At 35.8% G+C, this 20,498-nt stretch overlaps 1 protein-coding gene across 2 annotated transcripts in view; it reads right to left on the bottom strand.

Annotated features, from left to right (window-relative positions):
* The window catches only part of PLOD2 (procollagen-lysine,2-oxoglutarate 5-dioxygenase 2), a 94,874-nt gene that overhangs the window by 50,626 nt on the left and 23,750 nt on the right, over nucleotides 1–20,498 (bottom strand). For both annotated transcript variants that reach the window (XM_032346492.1, XM_032346499.1), the window contains exon 2: nucleotides 1,203–1,294. In XM_032346492.1, coding sequence (XP_032202383.1) covers nucleotides 1,203–1,294 — 92 coding nt within the window. The remainder of the gene's footprint in view (nucleotides 1–1,202; nucleotides 1,295–20,498) is intronic.

Raw genomic sequence — 20,498 nt, 5'->3', positions numbered from 1 at the left:
TTCACATATAAGGAATATCCCACTCTCCCCCCAGTCCAAACTCTAAAAAGATTCCCCCCCACTTACTGGATTTCAGCATTATGTTACTCTGATTTCACTGTTAATTCCATATGTCTCCTATCAGTACATACTACTATATTTTTCCTCTATCCTAACAAACTTCTAACCTATTTCTCATTTATTCCACACTAAACATCTGGTTGTTAACACTAGATCTCTTTTCCAGCAGAGCTCAGCCTCCTTAACAGCTGTTCTACATTAACATTTGTACCTAGTCTCCCAGGGGTTATGTACGTGAATACCACCTTATTTCTACATTACATACTAAAACAGCTCAGTTTTTCCCTAAGCAAAACGATCTTCTGCTCTTTTTTTTTTTTTTTTAAGTTGTTTTTTGTTTGGTTGGTTGGTTTTAGGTTGGTTGGTTTTTGGGGGGAGGTTTGTAAATGTGTTCAGTTTGTTGGTTAGTTGGCTGGTTTGTTTTCCTACTTGGGATAACTCCCCATCCACCTCTTATTTGTGAAAAGACTTGGCTGACAGATCCTCATTTCTATAAAAAAAATATGTAAGTAAAAAAAAAAAGGCAGGCCTTTCACACTCAGTTTACTAGTTCTACCAAAGTCCCCAGGTTTCCTCTGATCATTTATCAACGAGATATTCTCCTGGAGGTCAGTCTTCTAAAAAACATTTTTATACTTTTATAACCTTCACAAACTCCTCTAAAACAAAACAGGAGGAACAACTCTCAATAATGGGACAGAAAAGCTATTCTCCTCACAGCCATGTTTCTAATTCTCTATAGACAAAGAAACAGACTATGACAGACACACCCATTACAGAAAAAAATCCTTCAAAGTAAGTGAAAAACATTACTGTCAAATCTGTTATGCTGTGCTTATATATGACCCCTCAAAAGAAACATATATATATATATATAAAACCATATTTTATGTTGTTTTATATTATGTGTTTATATAAAGCATTATCAAATATGAAGAAATTATCTAAGTGGCACAGTATTAATAAGGTCAAAGTATACCCATAAGACAATCAACTATATACACGAACTCAATAACCATGCAACCAAATTTCATCTCCCTTGTGTGGACTGCAGATTGTGGTGGTGGTATTGTTACTACTATGAAAAAATGTACTTCAGTCATATATTCTAACATCTCCATGAATTAAAAGATATACCATACCTTCACAGTATAATTGAAGTATTTGGCAGATTGCATAAATCGATGGAATCCATCACTTTCTTTCGTTGCTACAGTTATGACTAGTAATTTATCTGTAAAGACAGAAGGGCTTACATAAGATGGTTTACCAAGAGTTTAAATGATCCCACTTTACAACCTACAATAGCGATTAGAGTCCTCACTAAACCTACCCACCTACCTCCTGTTAGTTTTTGTAATGAACTCTTAAAAGCCATAGCAACATTGACATCACAGTCAGTACGTCGTTTTTTTAACAAGTAAAAAAACCCAAATCAGCACTACTCTAGTAAATACACAGCTTTTAGTCACCATTTTATAAAGGATGATGATTATTTTCTATCCAACATAAAACCACTTCTTAGTAGGAGTAGGTACATTTAAGAAATCATTTCAAAATATCCATAAAAGCTATTAAGGAGAATCTTTATCAGGAAAAGCCACATTGGAAAATATACAAAGGAAGCAAATACATTAGCAGATATCAAAAGTGCTGGGACATTTCTTTTAACCATAGGACATGGAAGGACCCATGGACTAAGAAAGCAAAAATTAACATCTTTTCAACATTCTAGGCACTGAGCTGTATTGCTTGATTCTCACTTGCCTGTTACCAATAACCAAAAATCCATAAGTTTATAAATGTCTTCTAAGTAATAGGCAATTATTGGAAATAGCATCAATGCATTAAAGAATTTAATTAGAGGGGTGCCTGAGTGGCTCAGTGGGTTAAAGTCTCTGCCTTCAGCTCAGGTCATGATCCCAGGATCCTGGGATCAAGCCCTGTGTCGGGTTCTCTGCTCAGCAGGGAGCCTGCTTCCCCTCCTCTCTCTGCCTGCCTCTCTGCCTGCTTGTGATCTCTATCTGTCCAATAAATAAATAAAATATTTAAGAAAAGAATTTAATTAGAAATAATTCCATATAAATCAAAATAACTTTCCATCAAATTTTTTAAATAAATAAAACAATATAATATATAGGTGCAATACATATAAAGAAATAGCAGATTCAAACATTCATTAGTCAACCAAAAAAAGAAAACATTTCCATCGAGATAAATATCAATATTCTTACGGGTTTTTTTTTCCTGGAAAAAGGTGTATCTCACATAATTTTCAGCATTATGAGAAAAAAAATTTAAGGAAAAATAAGTTATTTTCATAAAGCTGTCAGGCCCCAAATGAATATATTTTAAGAGTGCTTTTTAAACTAACCATTCTTTAAAAAAAAAAATTTCATTTGTAAAGTTTCAAACAAGGCTTAACTGACTGAAAAAATGTGATATACTACCATTCACAATGAATTTTGAAAGGGAATACCAGATTTTTTGTAAATATTTTATACACAAATCTTAAGAATTATCCACAAGCTTAGATTTTGGTCAGATGGATTTTTGATACTTACTATTTTCAGTATGAAATTAACAGCAAGGATTTCAACATCCTTAATAGGAAAAGTAATGTTGGCCAGACCACTGTGTAGACAGAAATGTTACCAAATCCAATGACTCAGAAGGCAAAATTAAAAATGTGTAGTCTGACTATGTCTGGCAATCTTTTGCCAAATAAGGACTACTGTTTTGTTTTACTATTGTTTCTAATTACAAAACAAAAACAAAAACACCAAAAACAAATAATGAATTAGTAATTTTGTTAAAGAAAGTTATGTTTAATAGCATTACATATAAACACGTTTCCTCTGACCTGTTATTCAGTATCATTGCTAGGATGAGAAGTAAATCTTACTCAATTGGGAGCAATAAAAGAAGAAAGTGTTGACATGTACCACTCATAAGTTTTCACCCATCAATTCCAGAGTCTAACTTGGTCATCATTTATGAAGTACTCTATCAAAACTTTAACAAATTTGATACATACTTGATTTCACAAATGATTAAGGAATCAGTGGCAAAAGGGAAAAAGAATGGAAGGGAAACTAATAATATAGTATATTAATAGAATTAAGAGATAATTCAACCAAAGTAAACCAAGGAGTTTAGCTGGGTTCTAATTTGAAAAAATAACTGCAGAAAGGTATTTTTGAGAAAATTAGGGAAATCTGAACACTAATTGGATATTTGTTGTCTAGGAAATTACTGTTACTTTTTTATTGTGCTAATAGCATTGATTTTTTAAAGAGTCCTCATAATTTCGAGACACATATTAAGTACTTACCCAATGAAATAATATACAGTATTTACAGTTTGTTTTAAAATTGTCTGAGATTGAGAAGAGGCAATGAAGGAGGAGCATAAAGATTAAGTAAGACTGGCCATATGTGATGACTGTTAAAACTGGATTCTTTTGTATATGTCTGGAAATTCCTACAATTAAAGAGAGTTCAAATTTATACACAATCCCTAATCTTCCAATAAGAAAAATTACAGAAAAATATTCAATATGAAACTCTTAACCATTTAAATAAGTAAAAAGAAGGATGAAACAGCAGAAATAGTCTAACCCAAAAGGTTGTAATTTAATAAACTACTAATAGTACATCACTCAATTCATGCACCACAACCAAAATGATAATGTGAGATGATGGAGGAAGGAAATGGGCTTGAATAAGGGGCACCCAACAACCATTACCAAAACCAATCTATAATGGTGTCAAAGAAAAGGCAAATGGAAGTTTAACTGTGACCAAATGTAACCTCTATTGCCACAGTCTGGTCCTATCATAAAATAGATTAATACAGTTTGCATGAGGAAGAAACACATAATGCATCTATAAAGTATGGTAGATTAGAACCACCATTTATCAATGAAAATTGACACCATGGCAAAAAAAAAAAAAAACTTCTGTAATCATCTTTACATGCCTGTCATTCTAATAAGATTTAGTAAATATGAAGTCGCTAAATATATAGCTCTCTATAAAAATTCAGATGAATATCAGAATTTCTCAAGAAACCAAGAAGTCAGTTTATCTAGAAATGCAATCAGTATGCTATATTCTCTCTTACTAATGCAGTACTGGAGGCAGGAGAAATACATTGTTGAAGAGGCATTCTTTCTCCAAATAGTTGTTGCTATAAGAGCAGAATATATCAATATTTAGTGCTGACCTAATTTTTCTTTTCAAAAGCAAACCATGGGTTTTAAAGAGAAAGTTTTGTGATAATATACCATCTCCAAATGCTAAACCAGCACATAAAAGTCATCTGAAATTCAATGTCTTAATGACAGTCATCACATTAATTAACTCAGCATTAGCCCTGCTGCTTTTGATCCTACTATGGAAGGATAAGTTTATCTTTCCAAGAAACTTTCTCCGCACAAAGTCAAACCAGTCCTCAATTTTTGAAATTTGCAGATAGCAAGAAAAATAATTCTAAAAACTAACTCATTTTATGACCAGTCCTTTATCAATGACTCTCAACCTTCTACTGAAAGAACATATCGTATCTTCTTAGTAATGGTTAGCATAGTGCAGGGACTAGCAAACTTTCACGGTAAAAGGCCGAAAAGCAAATATTTTAGGTTTTGTGGACTATATATAATCTCTGTCGTGATTCTTCTTTATATTTATTCTTTTTTTTAAAATGCTTTAAAAAATTTTTTTTAATTATTAATTTTTTTTTTTTTTTTTTGGCTCTCTTTACAAAAACAGTGGATCAGATTTGACCCAAGAATCATAGTTTGCCACTGGGGTTGCCCAAATGAATCTTAAGACAAATTCTTGGGTTCAAATCCCAGCTCTTCCATTTATTTGTTAGAAATTGGTCAGCTCTGTGTGTCTCCAATTATGCTTTATCTATAATATTATGTGTAATAATAGCACCTGCCTGATAGGTTTGTTGTGAGAATTAGATTAGTTAATATATAAAAAGTGGCTAACACTGTGAAGTCTACATAAATCTACATAGATAATATCCTCTTGTTTCTACTCAACAAATGCATGGATAAGGTAGGTTTTAGTTGTGCAAATCTCAGCAGGTTATAACTCCATCTCTAACCAGAGTTACACACTCAAGAATCTGATATCCCGGGGCGCCTGGGTGGCTCAGTGGATTAAGCCGCTGCCTTCGGCTCAGGTCATGATCTCAGTGTCCTGGGATCGAGCCCCGCATCGGGCTCTTTGCTCAGCGGGAGGCTGCTTCTCTCTCTCTCTCTCTCTCTGCCTGACTCTCCGCCTACTTGTGATCTCTCTCTCTGCCAAATAAATAAATAAAATCTTTAAAAAAAAAAAAAAAAAGAATCTGATATCCCTTCCAACTCTCAAGATTTTATGGTGCTAGTAATGATTGAAACACACAAACACAGAAACCCAACCTCTGTAAAAACAGTTCAGCTTGAAGCTATTTATTCAAATAGTTTAGCAAGAAAATGCAGTATGACTTCTCAAATATTTACATTTCTCCCCATCTCCAAGGAGGCTATAACACTAACTCAAATTACGGCCATCAAGCCCAGGCTTCTGCAACAGTCTCCTAAACCCACTTAACCCACTCCAGTCATAGCTCTACAAAGCAGCCAGAGTGATCTTTTCAAAACACTCACTGCTAAACACCCTTAAATGGCTTTCCATTGCTCTTCAGAAGGTGCCTAAGTGTGGTCTTTGACAGTGGCCCTCTCCAATGTCATCCACTACCACTCTCTCCTTTCTTCTCTCTGTTCCAACTGCCCTGGCTGTTTTTGACCCTCCAACAACACCTACTCCTTCCTACCCAAAGAGAAGAGCCTATACAACATCATTATCTAATTCCCCTCCTGACCTCTTGATGGAGTCAAGAAATTTCAGATTCTCAAAATAGGCTATTTCCTTAGGAAGACAGTCCCTGACTACCTCACTTTCAAGGCACTTACCACAAATTGTGTATTAATATTCACAATTATTATTTGAGATTAAAGTCTTCCCCCCCAGCTAGACTATAAAGGTCTTACAGGATGTCTTTTTCTCAATACTACCCCTCTAAGGTATACCAGTGTTCAGCATATAGTAGGTTCTTAATAAACATTTGTTGAATGAGTAGATTCAGGGATGAGTAAATCTATGCTTCATATGTATGTATATATAAAATAATGTGTTCTCAACAAAAGCCCATGTCATTAGCTTTATTATCTCCAACTCACAGATGAAGAAAGTAAGGTTTAAATAAGTTAAACAATTTCACTAAAGTCAACCAACAAATTACTCGCAAAAGCCAGGGATAGAACTTCAGTTATTTCTCAAAGTCCGTTTCTTTCCGTTGTTTCACCTGGACTTACTTGCTAGTGAGAAGTTAAGAGACTAGATACAAACTTTGAGTTTTACTACATCTGTAGAAAAGAGAGAACGTGGCAAGCCTGAAGCTTCTATTCTTAGAAAGACCTGCATGCAGGGTTGGTCCTTAGCTGCCATCTGGAAAACTGGATATAGGGAGGGTTCCCACCATTCCCGATAGGAATGGTTCATTGTGCCTAAAACGTAGAAACAATGTACTTATGTTGAACAACTGCTTTCCTTCAAGGAGCTTGGAATTTTGATACAGAGCTTGCCTATATGACCAACCCCCACTAAAAACCTTGGGCACTGAGTCTCAAATGAGCTTTCCTGATGAATAACATTTCACATGTGCTGTCACCGTTAATTGCTAGGGGAATTAAGCAAATCCTGTGTGACGCCTCTGGGAAAGGACTGTTGGAAGCTGCATCTGATTCCCCTGGATTGGCTCATGTGCCTTTTCCCTTTGTTGATTTTGCTTAGTATCCTTTCACAATAATAAATCACAACAATAAGTATGACTTAAATGTTACATCCTCTTAGTCCTCCTAGTGAATGGTTGAATCTGGGGGTGGATGGCCTTGAGGATGCCAGACCCCACATGCTTCTAATTACAAGCAGCAAGTCTTCATCTGAAAAAAAGACATTATGGGCCTAATTGGTTTTATGTGCCTGATAAAGGGATAGGTATTAGGTTTAGGGCTCAAAGGTCACACTACAGAGATACAGAAAAGACTCCAGACTCCAAAGAAGAAGTATTTGGTACATAAGACAATCATACTCTGTTCCTTCGCCAATAGTAATTTTATTTTTATTATTTGTTTTTAAGATTTCTTTATTTGACAGAGCAAGAGAGAGCACAAGGTGGGGAGGGCGCATGACTGAGCAGGGAGCCCAATGAGGGGTTGGATCCCAGGATCCTGGGATCATGATCTGAGTCAAAAGACAGATGCTTAATCCTCTGAATCACCCAGGCGCTCCAGAGTCATTTTATTTTAATGTAAATTGTGACTTCATGAATAATATAGCAAAGTCCACTTCTTTTACATAGGAGAAAACAAGACCTAAAGAGAAAACACTTGTTCAGGATCCTGCAACTCAGTGGTAACCAATCTAGGACTGGACTTCAAGATTCTCAGTTATTAAAAACATGGTTTTCCTAGGTCCTATTGAACAATTTTGTTGCTTTCTTAAGTACTGCGTCACCCAAACACTATGACAATTAAACCAAAGCTACAGTGCATAGGTAACAAACAAATCATACTCTGCGAAATTCTTAGAAAAAAAAAAAATCAAAAGAATAATGCCTCAAAAACAACTAATATCAAAAATTCCAACAAAGAAAAAAACGAAAAGGAGTATGTCAGACATCAAAGAATTCCTTAGGATTTTTGTAGGAAAGGGTGGGGAAAAAAGGGGACACTTAAAAAAAAATAAAAATAAACTTTCAACCACTAATGCTACATAGGGAACAGCTTCACACATTCGCATTCTGATGGATGACTGAGCTTCCACATCCTACTCTGGATAATGCACAGATCTACAGCAAATCAGGAGATATCCCGTGGGATAGAGGGGAAGGGCAGTATGTAGGGTGACTATCACTCCAGTCAGCCCTGAACTAAGACAGTTCCCAGAGCATGGGGATTTCCGTTTTAAAACGTGGAAAGTCCTGGGGCACCTGGGTGGCTCAACTGATTAAGCATCTGCCTTGGGCTCAAGTCAGGATCCCAGGGTCCTGGGATAGAGCTCTCCCCGCCCCCCACCCCCAATCTGGCTCTTTGCTCAGCAGGAAGTCTGCTTCTCCCTCCGACTGCGATTCCCCCTGCTGTGCTCATGCACACACGCTCCCTAGCTCGCTCGCTCGCTCTCTCTCTCTCTCTGCCAAATAAATAAATAAAATCTTTAAAACACACACACACAATTAAGACAAGACAAAACAAAACAAAAAACAAAAACAAAAACACAGCTTGGAAAAGTCCTGAGCAAATCAGGATGATTTGATCCCTATGGCATTATGTGCAGTGGGATTAGAGAAGGTGAGATATTGCCTGTTACATATAAAAGACTGAATGACAAATGGTCCAGGAGCCAAATGGTAGGATAGCATCACGTTAAGGATAAACACTTCTAGAACCAGAAGTTTAACCAACACCAGATATCAAGTGAAGCAGGACCAGAGTAAGACCACCAGAGGCCTTAGGCACCTAAAAGGTCAAAGTCGACAAAGACCACCTCTCTCCCTCATAAGTATTTCAAACCATAATATACATTTCTAAACTTTTCTCTTTTTTTCAAATAAAAACTTGTACATACACTAAATATCACCTTTTTAAAAAATGTTTTCTGATTTTCTTTAGGGGGGCCCATTTTTCCTGATAGTATATACCCATGTTTAGTTTATTAGGTAACCTAGTAGTGAATGAAGGACAAATTTGAAGACACAGACAAAAGAGATATTTAATATTATACCTGATAATTCCTAGCAGCTAGTTGCTTTCACAGTGCTATGAGAAGTTAAAGGCATTTAAGAACAGCATTCAAACAGACAATTATATTACAAAAAACATCAATTTTAGCATACGTGTGGTCAGTAAAACTTGAATAACTATTAGGATAACATTGGAATTTTAGAATGAGGTGAAATTTTTAATATCCAAAATTGTGTGCTCCTCTTTAACCATATTAATCATAGCAACCATTGAGAAAATTATTTTAAAAACATTGATATAAATACATATTTAATAAATTTAAATAAATTTATACTTAAATAAATTTGTCTTCACTTAATCACAAAAGTATTTGCATACTCTGGAAAAACATTAATATGAACAATATAATCTATTCAAACTGTGTAAAAACAACAACAACAACAACAACAACAAACTTTAAGAACTCCAATTCAAGGGCGCCTGGGTGGCTCAGTGGGTTAAGCCGCTGCCTTCGGCTCAGGTCATGATCTCGGGGTCCTGGGATCAAGTCCCGCATCGGGCTCTCTGCTCAGCAGGGAGCCTGCTTCCCTCTCTCTCTCTGCCTGCCTCTCCGACTACTTGTGATTTCTCTCTGTCAAATAAATAAATAAAATCTTTAAAAAAAAAAAATTTAAGAACTCCAATACAATAACTCTCTTTGGTAATACCCCACCATCCTTCACAATAAATATCCGTGACCTAAATTTTAAGAATTCAACCTAAAGGTGATAGATAAGATGAAAATTAAAGGAGACCCACTCCTCTACAGTCATCCCCATCCCCTTCCAGAAACATGGAGATAAAAATGCAAGGACTTGACTGCAGCCAAAAACTATACACTGAGTTCCAGCAAATTGTTTCTGGAGTTTAGAAGGGGAAACTAAATTTTAAACACCAGGAATGATCACAGTAAGGGGGGCTTTGATCAGGGTAAACAAAACATGACTTTAAAAAATGAAAGGATAAAAAGTACCCTACAGGCTTTATCAGAATAAAAAACTCAAAAATGAGCCAATGTATGAGACAGCTGGCCAAAACAAACAAACAAAAAGCTATCTTGACAAGAGGGGTGAGGATCCCTCTGTAATCAGTGTAGCCCATGCATGAAAAATTATGAGATGTCTGGCATGCTACACTGAGGAAAATTTTGACAAATATGGAGTTTGACCATCATTGTTAGAGGTCTGACAATTATTTCATATACTGAATAGTTGAGGGATTGAGAATTTTTCTACCTGAAAAAAAATCCAACATCTCCTTACCTTATCACATTTGAAAAGAAAAAAATAGACTTCCTCTATTTTATTTTAAAGAAGATAACTGGCTGGGGAAGAATTAATGGAGAAGACAGATTTTTATATCAGTATTGTCTTAGTCCATTCAGGCTGCTATAACAAAACACCACAGACCCTGTAGTCTATAAACAACATAAATTTGTTTCTCACAGTTCTAGAGGATGAAAGTCCAAGATTACCTCACCAGTATGGTGACAGCCCTCTTCCTGGTTTACAAACAGCACCCTTTCCCTGTGTCTTCACATGGTGAAAAGGGCTGAGGTCTCTTTGGAGACCTCTCTTTATAAGAGTACTAACCATATTCATGAGGTCTCTACCCTTGTGACTCAAGCACCTCCCAAAGACCCCATCTTCTAATACTATCACATTTGGGAGTTAGGTTTTCGACATAGGAATATTGGCGGGGGGGAGGCATAAACATTGAGGCCACAGCAAATACAAAGTATGATTAAAAGGATCCAGGATGAATGGACTGTCTTGGAAAAGCAGTGTTTCCTATCTTTATAAACAAGTCCATTTTCCAGGATTTTTGACTTGGGTGGTATACTTGATTCATTCAAAATAAGGAATTTGTACCTTGGTTATAATTTTAATGTCAATGGGAAAAGATGCTGCCCCGTTCACGGACAGAACAGATTTTAATCTGTAGAATTCCAAGGGTTCAAAGGTTACAGCAACCTCCAAAATAGAAAGATGTAACAATAATGAGAACCTCCATTGAGTGGACTGGGGGAACCCATCTGCTAGCCAAATGCTTTAGCAGAGACTATGAACTGTCTGCCAAAAATCTGGTCCCAAGGTTATGTAGTTTATTCAAACAATTTGATTTATTGCTGTTTATTCCACATTTTACATAGGCACTAAAAATATTTCCCAGAGTCATAAGCAAAGGGCATCAATTGCAAACTTAACAACCAGTATAAAACAGCAGAGGCTAAGATAACATATTCCTGCTAATTCAACTACAAATGAAAAGAAGATCTGCCCTTGGGCAGAGGCCAACTTGACATGGACTTGTGGCTAAGCAAGCTACACTCTGAGAGAAAGTTGGAAGGATGAAGTGTCTGATCCAAAATGGCCTTACTCCTCCATAATGGAAAAAGAAAAGTCATTATGAAGTCTGCCTAACCTAAAGGAATAAAAAATAAATGAATCTGGGGTGCAAAATTAAAAGCATACCTAATAAAGTATAGGCTGAAATGGAAACAAAAAAGTCATAACTTTCATTCCTCATCTTCAAGTATAAACATTTGCTTCCTCTACTCCACATTGCCATGAACACATTATAAATACATTTTTTCAAAGACGGTATTTTCCATTGTATCCGTTTTGCACAAAATGAGTACATTTAATCTGAGCAGCAGCCCATCCCCACACTGTCTGGAAAGTTTTATGACATCTATTTTGGCAGCTCAGAATCCTCCCACAACAACTTCCTAGTTCTCCACATTGTTCAACAAACTGAACTTGTCATATTTAAAAGATTTCTAGAAAATTGAATCTATACATTTGATACCTGGGGAACGTAAAACTAAATGTAGATGATTTGATATCTACAATTTATGGATAGCTCCTTCTATGGAATTACTATAAGACTCCAAAAAAAAAAAAAAGGAGTTTTATTGTTTAATTTGTGTTGTAAACTGTCATAAGCTTTCATCTTTTTATAAGAAAAATATTCTATTTTTTGGAAAGTATGTCCCAGAAAATATAAGAAACATTCTAGTATTCACTGTGCCAAGCTAGAGATTTAAAAAATATGTTTATATATACCAATGACTGATTTTTCCTTCCCCAGCCCTTAAATTAGTAATTTACTTTTTTGGATTAGGTGATAAAGTAGGAACTGATATTCCTTCCCAGACCTTTCTCTGAGACTTCTAGCTGACTTTCCCCTAGGAGATACCAATAATGTTGTTCTTATGGATGCTTCAAAAGATGTCAATATATATCCTACACTCCAATTTTGCGTATTTTAAATTTTTTATTATTCAAGTTATTTAAAATTTTTTTTAAAAAGCAAAAAAAGTTTATCCATTTTTCCTTCCCCTCCCCTATCTCTGACCTCTGGCAACCACCAAATCTGTTCTCTGTATCTATAAATTTGGTTGATACATATTTTAGATTCTACATATAAAAGTGATCATATGACATTTGTCTTTCTCTGATGTATTTCACTTAGCATAATGCCTCAGTTGTCGCAAATGGCAAGATTCATTCTCTTTTTATGGCTGAGCAAGTTTCCATTGTATATATGTACTGCATTTCTTTACTACCTAGCATCGATGGACACTTAGGTTGTTTTCAGATCTTGGTATTGTTTTTTTGTTTTTTTGTTTTTGTTTTTGTTTTTCCAGATCTTGGTATTGTAAATAATGCTACAATGGACATGGGGTGCATACATAACTTAAGAGTTAGCGTTTTCATCTTCTTCAAATATCCAGAAATAGAATTGCTGGATCACATGGTATTTCTATTTTTAATTACTTGAGGAATCTCCATACTGCTCTCCATAGCGGCTAAAACAGTTTATATTTCCATCAAGAGTACACAAGTGTTCCCCCTTTTCCATATCCTTACCAATACTTGTTATGGTTTATCTTTTTGACAATAGCCATTCAAAAAGTGTCTGTGATCTCACTGTGGTTTTGATCTGCATTTTCTTGAAGACTAATCATGCTGAGCATCTTTTTATGTATCTGTCAGCCACCTGTATTTCTTCTTTAGAAAATGTCTATTTAGACTTTCTGCCCATTTTTTAAAATCAAATTGTTCTGTTGCTGTTTTTGTTGAGTTACATGGGCTTTTATATATTTTGCATATTACCCCCTTATCAGAAGTATGGTTTACAAATATTTTTTTCCCATTCAGTAGATTGACTTTTCATTTTGTTGGGTTTCCTTTGCTATGATGAAGTCTTTTAGTTTGACACAGTACAACATGTTTATTGGTTTCGGTGGTTTTCTCTTTCTTTTTGCTTTTGTGTATTTTATTGTTGCTTTTGATGCTTTCGCTTTTGGGGTCAGATTCAAAAAATCAACTGCTTTTGTTGCATCTCATGAATTTTGGTACATTTCCATTTTTATTTGTCTCAAGGTATCTTTCCTATTTCTCTTTTGATTTCTTCGTTGATCTATTGGTTGTTTAGTAGTAGTAGTATTGTTTGTTTAGTAGTATGTTGTTTCCCCCACAGACTTGTGAATTCTCCAGTCTTCTTCATGTAATTAACTTCTGGATTCATACCACTACAGTCAAAAAGATGCTTGATATTATTCCAATTCTCTTAAATTTATTAAAACTTGTTTTGTGGCCTAACATATGATCTATCTTGGAAACTTTTCCATGTGTTATTAAGGAGAATGTATATTCTGTTGCTTTTAAGTGAAATGTTAACTGTTAAGTCTATCTGGTCTAATGTATCATTTAAGGTTGGTGCTTTCTTACTGATTTTCTGTTTCGATGATCTATCCATTGATGTAAGTGGGATGCTAAACTCACCTACTGTTACTTATTGCTGTCTATATCTCCCTTTAGATCTGTTAATATTTGCTTTATATATTTGTTTATATATGTTGGGTGCATAAATATTTATAAATGTTATTTCTTCTTCTTGGAGAGCCCTTTAACATTATGTAATGTCCTTCTTTGTCTCTTACTATATATAGTCTTTGTTTCAAAGTCCATTTTGTCTGATATAAGTATAGCTACTCCAGCTTTCTTTAGTTTCTATTTGCATGGAATATCTTTTTCCATCCCTTCACTTCCAGTGTGTCCTTACATCTAAAGTGAGTCCATCATAGGCAGCATATAAATGTGTCATGGCTTTTTCTGTCCATTCTGCCATTCCATTTCTTTTGATTAGAAAATTTAGTTCATTGACATTTAATGTAATTATTGATAAATATGTGCTTATTGATGTTTTATTAACAGTTTTTTGGCTATTCTGTATCTCTTTTTAAAATCTATGTATCTTTGAGATATTTTCAAATGTATTCCAGCTACACTATATTCCATCATATAGATAAACTACAATTTAATAGAACACTATGCTAGTGACAGGTATTCACATTGTTTCCAATCCAATGTTATACTTTAAAAATCTGTAATGGATAATGATTTATATAAGTTTATTATGTTATGTTAGTCACCATACAGTACATTTTGATGTAGAGGTCCACGATTCATTGTTTGTTTATAACACCCAGTGCTCCATGCAATATGTGCCCTCCTTAATACTCATCACCAGGCTCACCCATGCCCTCAACCCCTCCCCTCTAAAACCCTCAGTTTGTTTCTCGGAGTCCATAGTCTCTCATGGTTTGTTTCCCCACTCTGATTCCCACCCACCCCACTCCACCCATCATTTTTCCCTTCCTTCTCCTAATGTCCTCCATGCTATTCCTTATGTTCCACAAATAAGTGAAACCATATGATAATTATCTTTCTCTGTTTGATTTATTTCACTTATAAGATTGTATCTGTAGAATAAATCCAAAGTAGAACTTTCAGGTCAAATATTTTTCTCCCATTTACCATTTATCTTTTGATTTTGTTTTGATTGTATGATTTTTGCCAGGCAGAATTTCTTTCTTTTTTTTTTTTAGCACTGTTTTTATCAGCCATTAACTCTTTTATGTCTTCTAGGTTTTAGAAAGACTTTTTACCTTCTACAGCTATACAACAATTCTTCCTTCCCTCTTTTCTTCTAGTGCTTTGTTTCATCTTTTTACATTTCTTTCTTTTCTCATATCTCTGATGTTGCACTAATGAAGTAATGAACCTGCTGAGATTTTCTCTCATACTACTCCAAACAAGGAAGTCGTTAGATTCCATTCTGAATTATCAAAATTTATGAGGAATTAACACAATAATGCTTTGTGAAAAGTATTACTTACTTCAACTCTGACCGGATAGTGGATTGAAATGTGATTGTTTTAAAAACAGAATAAACCAAAAGGTAGTTTATATGTCTCAAAGTATACAAATCCCTGAAACACTAAAAATAACAGGAAGACTGTTTCATAAAGGTTTTTTCTAAGTAAAACTGGCTTTCTAACACAGTTTTGATTAGATATAAAGACTTATATAGAAGATTCTCTATAGAGAAGGTTCTCTATTTGCTCCCACCTGCCACACTGACAAAAATTCACCTAAGGTGTAATCACCTCTGTCCCAATAGGCTTCCTATTGTCTAAGTGCCAGTTTTTCCTCCCTTCTTATTTCTTCTCTCAATTTTAAATAGTGACTTACTTGAATTCTGAACCAAATCATATGTTCAAATACATGCATGGATGATTCTCTCTGACAAGTCATTGTTAGACAAATCCAGCCTGTGTCTGATTAACCTCACAATCTTAAAACAGCCATCCTCCCAGTACAGCCTCAGTCATACCAGTCATCGTGCATCAGAACCCCTGCACTACACACCCAGATCTAGGCAAATTCCATGAGGTGAGGATGATGTGATATGGATAAGCATGCACCTCTAAGCCCCTCATGGGACTTAGAACACTTGAAGGACAGCAGCAGAGAAACTCTACACAACTGAACGTCTATCTTATTTCCTGCAAAACATAAAATCCTGAACATGTTCACTTTTCTAAGTTTTGTGCCCATGGTGAGTCAGTTACAACAGGGGCCAAAAGTCTTTCTAAACATGTGCTATATTATCCTGGTGATTGAAGCACTGTTTTATTCAAGTTCAAAATTAGGGAGAAAAGGTAAAAAAGATTGATATTACATAGTAAACACATATATACAATTAAAATATTTTCTCATAAACAGAAAGCTATGAAAGTATTTGATTTCAATCCATTATCATTCTGGCAATGAAGAGACAGAAAGATGTATAATTTATAAATCACCTATCTTCAAGTAAAATATTTAATTTGACATGTAACACAGAGTAGACACTGTTGACCTTAATGATTTATGTGAAAACCAGCCCCTCTAAACACTACGTCTGAGGCCATTTAACTTTGTTCCAGCTCACACTGACATATCCTCAGTGCTCAGGTTCTTCCAATTCCAAGCTCTTCTGCAGAGATATATTCCTTTCTTAATAACTGTGTTTCTTAGCCTACTTCCATCAGAAGTCAGAACTCTATCATGACATATCACAGTAGGTGACTAGAATCTGGTTTTGTACAATCTTCCTTAATTTTAGCTCCTGTCAAAAGAGCTGTTATCTCAAATGCTCACCACCCAAAAAAGGATATATGCATTGCCTTAATCTTTGCATGGCTTACCATTCTCAAGATTTGCCTGATACTAACACTCATAACTTCCAAGTTCCCTGCTAACCATCTAACTTCCAAGTTCCCTGCTAACCATCTATTTTCCAAAATTTACTTAACAAGAAAGTCTTGGGCAGATTTCTATTCCCTTGACTCTCCTTTATCATGCAGACACACTTCTCAGTTTCTGAGAAATGTTTTTGTGTACTCATTCTTGGAACATTCTACCTCTGGACCTCCTATACCCAGCTTAGTTTCCTTCTACCCCTAGAGATCCCTGAACCCTGAAGATCCAACAAGATCCTTAATCCAGACTTTCCCAATCTGATTAAATTATGCCAATGTCCTTGTCCAGTGTTTCACAAATATTAGCACGCATTAGAAATACCCAAAGGTTTATTCAAGCAAAACTTTCGAGACCATGCCCCCAGAATTTCTGATTTGGTATGTCTTGGGAAAAGCCCAGGAATAACTTCTGAGCACCAGGCTTCAGCACCAGGAGATGGTGATGATGCTGAACAGCTATGCCAATGAATATACATGCTTAGGTAACTCCAATTATAAATTATAACCCAATGAGGATGTTAAACAATGAAGGAAGAAGTCAAGAGTAGTTGAGATATTCGCACATAAGAAAAAGTTTTAGGTGGGCCTCAAAGATGGGATTAAACTGCCATCGTGGAATTTACATGCATGTGGTAGACAAAAACCAAACAAAATATGTTCACTTAACTTATAGGATTAAAGAGAAGGGGGTAGATTAGGGAGTCTTGAATATATTACAGTTTGAATAGCATAACCAAATTTCACTTAGAGGGTAACATGAAGCATAGGAAGTGAGCCTGCTAGGCAGACACCTCAGGAAAAGCTTTCCAGTAAAAGGAAGCAAAGAATACAAAGAATCTGACTAAGCAGGATCCAGTTCTCATATGTCCTTGGGGGAGTGAGGAGAGGACACTACAGATACCAGAATGGGCAGAAGAGACTAAACAAGAGAGAAAATGAGATGAGTTCAAAAGTCAGAATAAATAGATTGCGCAAGGCCTAGTAAGTAGGTCATTGTAAAGATTTGCCTTTTGTTCCAAATGCAATACAAAGCTCTTAGAGGATTTTGAGCGGAAGGGTGACATGACAGTTGCTAAATACTACTATTAGTACTACTACTACTACTAATAGCAGTGTCTACCATGTAGATACTATTAATTAATTTAATCTAAGTACTATAGTGTGATATAATGATTTGTCAGAAATATATATTTGATCATTCCAATGACCAAAGCATATTTCTCAGGTATAATTTAGTCTTCTTCCACAGTTCCTAAAAATGCCTCAGAGCCATGAAGGTGAAAATGGGTATCTTGCTATTAATGAAGGTGATTTTTGGACTTCACCCAAGGGGGTTAGTTGTCAGGAGGACCAACCATGTGATTAGAGGGTTGGAAAATTCAGTCACACCCCCTGACCTCTGGAGAAGGACAAGGCACTGGAGGTTGAATCAGACAATGGCCAATGACTTAGTCAATCATGAAAATGCAATGAAGCTTCCATAAAAATCCAAGAGAACAGGGTTCAAAGAGCCTCCAGGTTGGTAAACACATCAAGATTAAGGGAGAATGGCACATCTGGAGAGGCATGAAAGTTCTGCACCCTCTCCCCATACCCTATCTTATGTATCTCCCCCATCTGGATGTTGATACATATATTTTACTATGTCCTCTAATAAACCAGTGGTATGTAAGTGTACCTCTGAATTCTGTGAGCCACTCTGCCAAATTAAAAGAACCTAAGGAATTCATTGGGACCTCTAGTCTACAGCCATTTGGTCAGAAGCACATGTAACTTCCAACTGGTGTTTGAAATGGGGGGGTGAGATGCAATCTTACAGGATTGAGAACTTAAGCCATGAAATCTGATGCTATCTCCAGAGTAGACAGTGGAGAATTGAGTTGAATTCTCAGACACCCAGCTGGTATCTGAGAATTGCTAGGGGTTATTGTGGGGAGCAACCCCAATAGGCATGGGGTCCAGAAACCTAAAAAGATAGTTATTCCTGTTTTACATTTAAATATGTTGCCCTAAGTTAAACAGACTGTAAATGGCAGGACCTAGATTTGAACCCAGACAATGTGCCTCCAAAGTCTGTGCTCATAACTGCTATGGGATAATCAGATTGAAGTTTAACAGGATTACGCTGACTGCTATGACTGAAAGAAGTCAAGGATAAAATTGGGTAGCCTGACTAGGAAGTGTTCACAATAACAACCTAGGATAGAGGCCATGGTGATACAGATCAAGAAGTAGCAGTAAAGAAGATAAAAACTGGTCAGTTTGGGTATGTTTTGAAAGTAGATTAAACAAAACTGACTGACTTATTAAATGTCAGATTTGAGGAAAGGAGTGAAGAAGAACTCCAGGTTGTTTAAGAAGACAAACTTTAAAAGACTGGCCTGCTATGTGGGTAAAGTGGTAGGAAAATGTTTAAATTAAAAGTATTTACTGTGCCCTTTTGATAATAAAGATGCCAACTGCCATATCCCCTATCCTGAAGGGGATACAGGCCTTATAACTTCCTTTTAACATCTCCTTGTCATTTGTTTGCTCCTGGAGGAATTATAGACACCCCTAAATGTAGATTAAGGTTTTATTATAATGCATAGAACAGGATAATGACTGAACTCATCCTAAAATGTGAAGCTTTTCTGTACTTCATAATATTTTATTTAGATTTTTATTGGTTTTAGGCAGAATATACAGAAATTTTTTTTATAAAAAAATGATTTTAGAATAAGCAAGGCATAACTGCACATTCCTATATAAATGTCATCACTTTGAGTCATTAGTAAGAAATGTGTTACAAGGATTAGAACATGTACTTTGAAAAGCAGCTGAGGAAAAGAAATATCAGCTGTTGTCAAAGAGCATTGTTGGAGGATGGTCACTACGCAAAAGCTGATCTCTCCCTCCCTCTCTTTCCCTGTCTCTTGTACAATCATGTTCTACTAATACCTAGCTGCAACAAATTAGAAATGAATAGTTCAACTGGTTCTTCAAAAAGAACAGAAACATAGCAAGGCATTAAGTAGCCATAAACAAGATGCATATTTAAAACAGATGTTTATAAAATAGCTCTCTTCTGAATGCAGTCTAATCTCAGCAGTATCAGTCCAATCAGGGCAGGATGCTCTTCGGTACTGGGTCAGGTTGTTCTAAATGAGCCAGCATTTCAGCCATAGAACTTCTGTAATAGGAATGAAGATCCCCTGGTTGGAAAGCTCGGCCCGTGTCATGTGGGACCCACTGATGTGAGGAATCCCCCAAAATCCAAACTCTCAAGAGTAAAACGAGGAGACATTCCCACTGCTAAAACAGTTCCTGACATTACTCATCAGAGCCCAGCTCCCCAGTGAAGTCTGATTTCACTGTGACCTAGTAGCAGGGGTAAGCGTTCCGCATTTCTCAGCATCAAAGACCTCTCTGGCACCCCTCACTTGCTCTTTATTCTGGAATTTCTCAAAATAGAGAAAACTCACAGTGATTTCACAAACAGGTATATTGCTTACATCAGAGATTCTGGATTAAGCTACATTATCTATGTGTCATTTTCCAGAAATATACAATATGCCTTAAAGTAAGAATAGAAAATATTGTCCCAAAGTCAGAAATTACTCTGTTAGCATTTTTAGTCATTAAGCATTCCAGTCAGTTAAACCATGGAGCCTTTGATCTTCCTCTAAACACTTAATAGAAATCATTCTATAAAATACTCTAATTAAGCAGAGAATACCAAATATAATCTCTTCCTGATGTTTCATGATCACTCCTTACTTTATCTTCCCATGATATAGTAATTCCCCAAACACATCTAATTCTATACAGCTATTTATCCCCATGCTTTTCACATGCCATTTCCTTCCTTTATCTTCTTAGTCTCCATTCTGACGTCTGAGTGTATGTCTGCTTCTATCAACAACATAATATGTTTCTCCAGCTACTGCCCCCTTATAATTTTCATAACATACTATGTACAAATGAGAAGACTCATTTGTTCATACTCTATATTAAATAAAGTCA

Source organism: Mustela erminea, chromosome 1, assembly GCF_009829155.1.
Source record: "Mustela erminea isolate mMusErm1 chromosome 1, mMusErm1.Pri, whole genome shotgun sequence".
Lineage (NCBI taxonomy): Eukaryota > Metazoa > Chordata > Mammalia > Carnivora > Mustelidae > Mustela > Mustela erminea.
The sequence above is the reverse complement of the archived record's forward strand: the minus strand, read 5'-3'. Positions and strand labels throughout refer to the sequence as shown.